The sequence below is a fragment of the Alosa sapidissima genome, chromosome 9 (genome assembly GCF_018492685.1).
Source record: "Alosa sapidissima isolate fAloSap1 chromosome 9, fAloSap1.pri, whole genome shotgun sequence".
NCBI classification, from domain to species: Eukaryota; Metazoa; Chordata; class Actinopteri; order Clupeiformes; family Clupeidae; genus Alosa; species Alosa sapidissima.
Window position 1 is genome coordinate 1,497,373 of NC_055965.1, and position 10,375 is coordinate 1,507,747.

Below are 10,375 nucleotides of genomic sequence, written 5' to 3' on the forward strand. Positions count from 1 at the left end.
TTTAAATATCCCAGATATTGTACACTTCTAGGAAGGCTGCTGAACTAAACTTTCTATGGGGATGTTGGATGTTTGCCCTCTAGACCTCACTGTAGTCTTCCCTCTTGCGGTAGCCTACTGTCATGCCCCCATGCCCTTGGTAGGAAATCGCACATGCTGTGGAGACCTCACTTTGTAAAGACTTTTATTCTGACTTGTTCAGGCACTTGTATGCACATACGTCGTTATTCCGAAAAATTGTATGTCTGCATGCTGAAGCCTAAACTGTCTTGCATTTAACTTGAGTAGTTTATTGTATAATGTTGTACTATTAAACAGGTACTCTGTGCCTCAAACTGTAAAGTGGCTACTAAGCTTTGTCTTAATTAGTGCATTTATTAGGCTATTGATGTATGATAGCCTTTATAATTTATGATGACATTAGACCTCAAACATTGGACGTTTTTATTCTCGCTCTCTCTTCAGCATGAACTACAGTTCCTGTCATGTCTTTTTTCCGCTCTTATTGAGTGGCAACGCGCCATGTTCAGTTCTGACGTAGTAGGCTGTGCGATTTGAGCGACTACCGTAAGAAGCCCGTGCAGATAGGCTATTTTCCTGTAAGAACTGTCAACTGAACAGGTGGGACAACTGACTATCCAGACCGTAACATCTACGCACATTTTACTTCAATTGTGAGGTATATCTGCATTTGGTGAGTTTTAAAATCATGCATTGGCTTAATAACAGCACTGGTGAAAACGAAAGCAAGTTCAAATGACATTTATTTTAATCCTATAACACGCTGTACATAAAATATTATTCCGTCTTTAACAGGAGATAAAACACCAGGTTTATTGCATGAAATGCATGTTAATGTTGTTCCACAAGAGCCATAACTACTGGTCTTTATGTAGCATGAGATGGGGATTCCCCAGAAGTGCTGAGAACGCTGTTGTAACAGTGTATTGGTGCTGGCATTACGCACACCATCAGCATAGTTAAGGTGCATGAGAGCAACATATAAATTACCCCACTGAAGACTTTTGTCATGCTCGTCATGCATGTCACTTTTGTTGTGCCTCAATGAAAAGTTTCTACTAATGAGGTACTAGTGAGCTCTGATGGATATGGAGGGAAGTCATGTTGTCTGTCAGCCTACGAGCACACCGTTTCGGAAGGGGATTTCTGTTTTGCAAATGTAGAGTGTAGCCTATTGGTTTATGTCACTAGATTTAGTTTATTGACCTATGTGGAAGAGTCTTCCTTTGTAACATATTTACCTAAGCATTGTTAGCCTACTTTAAGTGAATATTTGTATGACGTTTTTCACTTATAGGCTATCATACTCATGTCCGCAGAGGAGAATGAATGCGTATGGTCGAAAGAGCAATCAAGACAGTGTGGTGGTGGTGGTGTGAAGTCATGGGAGCTGGAGTCTCTTCTTTCTGCCCGGACTCTGCACTTCGTGGAATGTATTGGGGAGCAGTACATGTGCCCTGTCTGCAACAGTGTCGTGCTGAATCCCCACCAAGCAGGGTGTGGACATATATTCTGCTATCAGTGCATCCATGTACTGTTGTAAGTTGGCTTTGATGGGAGGCTAGACTCATCCCATTGCTCGTTGGTAGTCTTTCATAGACTATATTTTAACAAATGCTTGAATATTATCTTTATCTCCTTTCCAGAGACAGCAAAACGAGTCCAAAGTGTCCATTAGACAACATGCTTATCAAGTCAGACGAGGTAAAAATATACTGTACTGTTAGGCCTATACTGTTTTTCGAAAATCTGCAAAAAGACAGAGGAAAACCCTTTCACAATATTTGATTGTCATGGCAGGTGTTTCAGGACAACTGCTGTCGAAGAGAACTGCTAAACCTGGAAGTGTACTGTACAAATGCATCAGCCTGCTCACACAAGACCATTCTAAGCCGTTTGCAGGTTGGCTTCACACCTGAGTAGCACATATCCCTTTTCACAATTATGGATGGGTGCTGGATCAGAGAAATAACTCCAAAAGTAAAATAAGAGAGAGTGATCCGCACACCATATAGCTCCCTTGAAAGGTTTTTTATTTTGCGTGCAACGTTTCGAGCCCCTGGCTCTTCCTCTGGCTTTACACCTGATACATTCAATCACTTTGTTGGCCTAATTCATCTTTCGGAATGTTGGTCCTGTCTGTCTTTATCTTTTTGATGTTTCTGATGTTGACGATTATTAGGCTTAAAGGACATGGAATTGTGCTTAAACTCACCTATGACAGAGAAACCCATACTCAATGTAGTTTAGCTCAGGAAATGCCACATGGATGAAATCGAATGTAAAGTAGAAAGACTAGAATCAAATATAATAAAATAGCTAAAGTAGCTAAAAATATTCATAAATCATAAATATTGTATGAATATGTCACTGCTTGCCTCTGTCCCTCCCTCTTTCTGTTTTATAGGAACACCTGAAATGTTGTGAATATGAGTCTGTACAGTGCTCAAACTATGGCTGCACAGAAGTAATGCAACGAAAAGACCTGAAGGAGCATCAGAAGAGTGGCTGCGTGTTTCGTCTTGAGCTGTGCACTCACTGTAAAAAACCTTTCCCACTGGGCCAGCTGAAGGTTGGAAGTGTCCTATTTCAGTCACCTGCAATGAATCAACAACAACAAATAATGCAAATGTGGTGATGTTAATGTTAAGCACATAAACCTACATTTATGTCCACAGAAACATGAACAAGCCATTTGTCCTGAGGGTGAAGTGGAGTGTCCCAACAAATGTGTTCAAAGGATAAAAAGGAATAAAGTGAGATTTCACCTTCAATTTGCTTTGCTCCACCTAGCTGGATCTGAGTTTTAATTTGTCTCTTGTCCATTCACCAGCTCCATGAGCATGCTGACCAGTGTCCTGAAGAAGAGATAGATTGCTCTTACCGCAAATATGGCTGCAGCACCAGGGTATGCCCATGTTCAGACTGCTCTTGTTCTGCCAATGTCTCTCAGTCATGTTGTAGGAAGAAACATTTGACAATTCACATTTCACCTTCACTGACTTTTGATGTCTTGTAGATGATACAGACTAACCACCCCGTCCCTTTACAGGCCAAGAGAGCTCTTGTTCAAGTCCATGAAAGTACTGAGTTTAATCACCATGTTCTGCTGGTTTTGGAAAGCAATAGTATGCTGGAGAAAAAGGTAAGAACAGTTATTAAGAAGTACCAAACAATTCACAAAGTATAACAATCAGATTTCCTTCAACACTCTCAAATGCACTCCTCTGTCTGTCACTCTTCACTGCTTAACGTGCGCAGGTAGAAGAGCTACAGCAAGACCTGGTGCACAGACACAGTGTGCTGCAGAACAGCTGTCTGCTGGTCAACACGCTGGACAGAGAGGTCTCCAAGTGTGACCGCACCATTTCTGCCCTCACGGTAAGATGGCACTTGAAGCATCATCAAAACTGTGACTAACTTAGCATTTTCTCCAAATTGTCTAGTTTTTGTAAGAAAGTTGAATATAAAAAACGACTTTTATTTGTGGAAAGACGTGACACTAGAAGTTAGCACTAATTGTCTTCTTAGAGCTGTTGAACCTGAACATCCCTGAAGTTTTCTGAAAAGTCAAATCCTTGATGGAGTTTAGCTAACCTTTGACCTGTGATGTTTTGCCTGTGTGTGTGTGTCAGTGCTCTCTGGAGAAGCAGAGAGAATGTGTGTCCAGCGTACAGCAGCAACTGCAGGCTCTGAGGTGTGTATTGAGAACAGACTTTGGCCAAGAGCAGCTGCAGAGCCTGAAAGCCTCGCTGGACTCCCTCAGACAGCGGGTCGATGCAGCGGAGGTCCTCCGAGAACATCTGGGTGAGAGGACACGTGAGAACACCCAGAACATGCTGGAAGATTTCCGCAGCGTCGACACATTCTGCAATTCACATTGATAAGCTTGCCATCACAGTCTGGGGCGCGTTTCCCAAACGCACCCCAACTAAGTTGCTAACCTGTTTGCTAACCTGTTAGCAACTTAGTTGGGGTGCGTTTCCCAAAACCATAGCTGCTAACCTGTTAGCAACTTAGTTGGTTGGCAATGGGAAATTGCATTGTTAGCAACTATGGTTTTGGGAAACGCGCCCCTGATGAATACCTGAATGTAAGGGTTGCTCTGAGGACATCCAGCTATGTGTGACTGTTTGCACGCGTGCCCCTTCAGGTGTTCTGGAGCAGACCTGCCAGCGCCACAGCCGTCTCCTGTCCATCCATGTGGAGCAGCTGCAGAACAACGAGGAGCGCTTTCGCCACCTAGAGTCCACCTCGTACGATGGCAAGCTCATCTGGAAGATCCGGGAGTACCGACGCAGGAAAGAGTCTGGCATCCCGCTCAGCGCACCTCCCTTCTACACCAGCCGCAGCGGCTACAAGCTGAGCGCGCGCGTGTACCTGGGGGGCGACGGGCCCGGCTGCGGGAGCCACCTGTCCCTGTACCTGATGCTGATGCGCGGGGACTTTGACTCCCTGCTGCCCTGGCCCTTCCACCAGCCCGTGGTGTTTTCAGTGCTGGATCAGAGCGGAGCGCGGAGTCACATCACTATGGGCTTCACCCCGGACACTGACAATGACAGCTTCCACCGGCCCCGCAGCGATGCCAACAAGGCTGCCGGTTACCACCAGTTTGTCTCCCACACCAACTTGGAGGCGCCGAAGAATGCCGTGTATGTGCGCGACGACACCCTTTTTATCAAGGTGCAGGTGGACACAGTGGGACTGGAAGACCTTTAGCATACTCACAGCTGACCGACAGTTCAGTTATGTGTCTGTGTTGTAGATTAGTAGTAATGCACGGGCTGGGGCCACTGTGGCGCAAGCGGCTTCAGCATCCATGCCAGGAGCCATTGGGGACCCGGGTTTGAGTCTGGCCAGAGGTCATTTCCTCACCCCACCCCGTCTCTCTCTCCCACTCCCCCAGCTCTCTGTCCCCCTTCACTGTCCTGTCTGCATGAAGACAAAGATCTCCAAAATATATATTTTTTAAAAACATGCACTGGCTAAAAAAATAATAATTCAAGGCAAATTGAGAATTATGTGTATTCACATTTTTCACCCATTCAGTTTTCATGAAGTTGTGAGTTATAGATATCTTGTTAATCTAACCTAATCTAAGTTATCGTGTTAATAATGAACTTAAAAGTCCCCCACAATGTGAATTTTCAACAGGCAGCCTATATGTTTTTTTCAAAGCTAAACTCATGCATCTTACAAATACATCTTTGAATATTCTTTACTGCTACATTGTCATTTTTTCTGTTCCATTGTTTGATGGTACTAGAGCACATCCGTGGGTATGTTAACGCTCCATGGGGGGGTGGTGGGCCAAGTGAAGCAATGTGTGAGCACCGTTTCTCCTGGTGGTATTAACAGGATGTCATAGTGTGAAATGACTCAGGGCCATGGCCTCTTTCGCACCATCAGATTCATATGGCAACTTCAGAATAGCTACCAGACACTGCTTCACTTCAGCTCGCCCTCTCCCTCTCGACACAGCCTCCACCTGAAACTTCCGAAACCGTTTCAGAACCTGCACGCCTGCACTGCACATCTAACCCTATCCAAAGCACACGGCACACAACATACAACACACAACACAGCACACAGCGCCAGTACTACTGTGTAACACAGTTGCAAAAATAGACACAAAATTGAAGCCAAAGGCAACATGATACCTCAAGTGTAATGCAGGGCTTTGTGGGGGATGAAAGCCAAGCAGGTGGGTGACAACAGAGATAGCTGTGACTCGTGTGATGAGGCCTCCGCTGGCTATTCATAGCTCTTTTGTTAAGGAAGGACAACATTCATCAGTAACACATATCTTCTGCTATTGCTTTGCTGCCTGGTCTGTAGCTGGCTGTGGGGCTTCTAGACTCTCTGATCTCGGTGCACTTAAGCAGGCTTCCCCTACAACCAAAAAGATGTGGTCACATCAGAGGAAATGGAGGAAGTTCAAATGTGAGTTCCACCGTTGGTCTAACACCTTTGCATGTCCTCTGTGGCATACGTGTGTATGTGGAGTAACTATTTAGTAAGACAAGACGTGCAACCTTACTGTACTGTCCTTACGGCATGTGTTGTCCTTTTGTGGCTTGCTAGTAGATCTTTGCAGTGTGCTTTCATTCTGTTAGCAGATGTGTATCTAGCTGCAAGAATTAATTAAACATTGGGAGATTAAACAATAGCTCTGTTGTGCACAGTTCTCTTTCTGAGGACAAACGTTAACGCCAACCTTCTCTTTTCAGCCCCACTTGAATTTCCTTTGGAGGCCAAGTACAGGCCTATTCTTGAGGTACCCACAAAGATTGATTGAGTTATCACCTCTCCCTAAACAACATTGACATTCTTGGGAGGTTTTGTAATGCCTTGACCAGCAGGGTATTACCATATTATTCAAATTGATGTGTAAAAAGCCCAACTTTTCTAAGGGTTTCAGTTTATACTGATCAGTATAAAGTCATTGTCTGAATGTACTATTTACTGTGTCTACTTTTTCTATCTTATTATATGAACCCATGGAACAACAGTGTTGTTATTTGCTAATGCACTACCACTCATCGTGACACACCATGCTTTGTTGCTTCTTCAGAGCACTTTTCCTATAGACCCCATGAGCCGTTTCAACTTGAAGAGGGGTTCCCCTCAGGAAGAGTTCCCCTACTTGAGGGGCAATCACACTTTAATGGGCGAAATCCTCACTCTGCATCTTTACACGCGACAGTTCCACCGGGCCACAGAAAGTGGAGTGATCTTTGACGATATCATTCGGCCTGGCTTAGAAGACCCTGGTGAGATGTTTGAGTGTGTGTGTGTGTGTGTGTGTGTGTGTGTGTGTGTGTGTGTGTTCACTCCTGTGTATGTGTCTTAAAGTGTCAATGAAACAAGTCAGAGGTAAAGTGTACAAAGCAGCATGTTTACATCCCCTCTGCCCTGCCCCCTCTGTGACTCCTCATGGAGCTTGGGGAGGGTTTGGGTTTGTGTGGGAGTATGCGTTTAACATGCAAATTCAAACCATTCATTCTGTGAGCAGACAGGTGCACTGGAAAATGATACAATACAGTACAATTCACCTTTTAGTGCACAGCTCTAGCACATATGGCTATATGTCTGTAATTAGTCAACAACGCTCTATAGTACTATAGTGAAAATCACTATAATGTAATAACTTTAATAGTATGTATAACTATAATGTATTTCTGTTTTAATGCATCTTAAGCCATTAATAGTAATGCTAGTATACCATGTGTACACTACATAGTTTCCGGAAGTTAACTGTTGTGTCTGATGTCATGTTGCCTGCCATCATTAGGTAAGCCCACAGAGCCAGGTCAGGTCAAGTCAGTGGGCTGTTTGGCTGGCGATGCCCAATCCTACATCCTCTTCTGTGACTTCTTTGACCGCATCATTGAGGCCTATCATGACTACAAAATGACTAGTACACAGGAGAGTGACTTCAACAGCGGCAACCTAAAGGTTTGGTCCCACCGACTGCATACCACGTGCTGGATTATTCCTCCTACTGCATGTGTGTACTGTGTAGTGAGCTGTGTGTGTGTGTGTAGGGAGGGGAGGACTTTGATGCGGCCTATGCTGTGAGCTGTGAGATCAGAGCGGCTCGCTGTGTGGAGGACTTCTGCTTCCCAATGCACTGCAGCAGGGGAGAGCGCAGGGCACTTCTCTCACTGGCACAGAAAGGTACCAGACACACTCGGACATCAGCAAGTGTCCTCAGAAGAGATATCACACATCTTGCAGTACATTTTGATAGTACTTTGTGTTGGTTAAAGAGTTGGAAATATTACAAATGAAGTTATATTATCATATGAAGTTATATTATCATACCATGATGATCATATTAACTTCATGGGGGGGGGGGGGGGGGGTCTGTGCTGTCAAGAATAGTGAACAACAAATAATGAGCAATAGTGTTTTGCTTATTCCTATGATAAACATATTTATATTTTCTTGTATTTCAAGTGGGGCCTTGAATAGTATACATTGAATCTATTTAACAAAACAACAAAAATTGTAATGAATCGTCTGTGCTGACAAAAAAAGTAGTTTTTAATTTGTCACACTGCTTAAAAGACAAGAGCCAATACAGATGCATGGTAAATGTGATATTTCATGCATGGGTTTTGTATAACACATTCCTGATGGCTCATTATTCAGCTCTGACCAAGTTGTCTGAGGAGTTCCCAGGCAAGCTGTACTCGATGGAGCAGCTGAGTCAAGATGGCGACGGGAAGGGGCTGTCCATGATGAGCCCATCCCCTGCCATGTGCAAGATTGGAGTGGCCCGCGATTGGCCCAGTGCCAGGGCTGTGTGGTAGGTAAAACAAACATTAGGTCTAGTCTATCTATATTGTGCTTCAAAACTGTTCATCAACAGTAATGAGAGATTGTCATTTGGGGATTTTGAATATACACATTATTATATTCTCTCTACTCCCTAGGGTGAGTGAGAACGGACAACTGGTCATATTGGTCAACTTTGAGGACCATCTCAAACTTGAGTGCACCAGGACAGACGCCAATCTCCAGCTGGCATTTGACTGCATCTGTGCCAACCTGCTGAGGGTATGGGGAGATCTTTTTGCTATTTTATTGTCTGGAACAACTTGACCGCTTAAACCACTTGTGCTCTGTATTTGACTCTATTCCATCTGTCAAAGCTGGAGAAACTGTACAAAAATCTGCGCCACACATTTGTGTGGAAGGAACACTTGGGCTGGGTGGTGAGCTCTCCTGCCGAGGTGGGCACAGCCTTGAAGGCCAGCGTCACCGTCAGGCTGCAGCACCTGCCTGGTCACAAGCGCCTTGAGAATGTCCTGGACAGACTGCGCCTCCACATGATTCCTACTGGTACTACAGCCACATCAATTCTTTTTCACCATGTATTATGGTATAGAAATAGAGCCATCTGATGGGTAGCACTAACAGGTCTATAAAACTATCTACAACTGGGTTACAGACTAATCTTTTGCCTCACAGTTTTTTCAAAACAGTTTACATCAGCAACATCTATATGTAGATATTTGGTAAACCCAGAACTCTGCATATATACAGATCATCTATGCATATCACCAAAACTAGGAGTGTGATATGGTCTTACCAAACCCCTCCCCAAGACAACACTACTCTATGGTAGGTGTATATGCAGTAATGCAATTCTCCTGTCTTAGGCTGACTAATGAAGATACAATGGAAAGGACAGCATCCAATGTGATCTCATTCAGTGTCCCTTACATCTGAGACACAGATATCAGTTAACAATTTTGCAGCTAAAAAGCCAAGCAAGCACAATCTGTCCTCCCAGGACAAAGGGGCAAAGACTGAGGCACAGACATGGATGGGAGTAAAACTAAGTGCAGACCTAGGGTCAGTTCTCTGTACAAAAAGCAAACACTATGTTTGTGTTTTCATACAAGGGTAACAGGGGTCACAAACTTAAAGTTTCATCATTGGTCATAATCAGCAGGTAGTTTTTCCAGTGAGATGTCATATAATGAAGCTAAACCTTATTTGGAAATACAGTGCACATCCAGTGTCACCGTATCCTTTAGCAAAGATTTAAAATATGTAAAAAAAAACGCAGTGTAGTTATTTTATCTCACAATAATGGCTTCAAACTCATTTTGATGCTACGCTGACTTAAAAACAGATAATGGAGTCTCTGACTGTGTCCATGTGTGCCGGAAACACCTAGTACTGCACCATGTGACTTTGTTGTCATGTGAGGAGCATGACCCTTTCCTTTGGTTCTAGATGAATTGGTTGGTGGTTGGTACCCAGTGCGTTGAAAATAGACGAAAAAGGGAATTCTTGCATTGTGTTACTATACAATATGTCTTTTTGTTTGTATTCTATAAGTGGTATAAATTGTCCCTTTTGAGATCATACATTACCATGTATGCCTTGTCTCCTCCATAGACAAACCCGGCCTGTACATAGTGACCAACACTCCCACCATTGGCTTCACAGAGGTGGGTGTGGTCCAGCTGGTTGTGGATGGTGTGAAGCTGCTCATTAGCATGGAGAAGAGGCTGGAGAACCACGGGGGAATAGACGATCTAGTACCTACACACAAACTCAGCGGCTACACAGACACACAGCTACACGTCTAAAAGGAGCAGCTACACTAGGAGTCCTGTGATGACAACAAAGTTTATGTGTCATGTGTAAGGTAAACGGTCTTCATATGGTTTTTAAAAACAATGTGGCCCTTGTTGTGGAACAGCACATGGTGAATTACAATATGCATACCTCAAATTCTGAAAATAAATTACCTTTGTCATTTTGTTGGCTATGGACTGAAAATGACCACTGCTCATGTCAATCACTCCAATTTTGGGTACTTAAACTAAAA

The 10,375-nt window shown here is 43.8% G+C and overlaps 2 protein-coding genes across 4 annotated transcripts; both read left to right on the forward strand.

Moving 5' to 3' along the window:
• The first annotated feature begins 523 nt into the window (after positions 1-523).
• On the forward strand, positions 524-5,245 carry traf5 (Tnf receptor-associated factor 5). Of its 3 annotated transcripts, none has more exons than XM_042105600.1 (11): positions 524-694; positions 1,319-1,560; positions 1,668-1,725; positions 1,822-1,923; positions 2,429-2,593; positions 2,700-2,777; positions 2,855-2,929; positions 3,074-3,166; positions 3,283-3,402; positions 3,657-3,828; positions 4,175-5,245. In XM_042105600.1, exons 2-11 carry the CDS (start codon positions 1,331-1,333, stop codon positions 4,738-4,740), a joined length of 1,659 nt encoding a protein of 552 aa, XP_041961534.1. In that variant the 5' UTR covers positions 524-694; positions 1,319-1,330; the 3' UTR covers positions 4,741-5,245. The 3 variants fall into 3 exon arrangements, with proteins under 3 accessions (XP_041961534.1, XP_041961536.1, XP_041961535.1); XM_042105602.1 differs by having other exon boundaries at positions 1,319-1,518; XM_042105601.1 differs by having other exon boundaries at positions 524-679.
• A 174-nt stretch (positions 5,246-5,419) lies between these two features.
• zgc:172076 lies at positions 5,420-10,329 on the forward strand. Its single transcript, XM_042104814.1, has 9 exons — positions 5,420-5,964; positions 6,252-6,298; positions 6,596-6,794; positions 7,316-7,479; positions 7,569-7,701; positions 8,179-8,335; positions 8,463-8,586; positions 8,682-8,871; positions 9,940-10,329. Exons 1-9 carry the CDS (start codon positions 5,760-5,762, stop codon positions 10,131-10,133), a joined length of 1,413 nt encoding a protein of 470 aa, XP_041960748.1. The 5' UTR covers positions 5,420-5,759; the 3' UTR covers positions 10,134-10,329.
• The last annotated feature ends 46 nt before the right edge of the window (positions 10,330-10,375 follow it).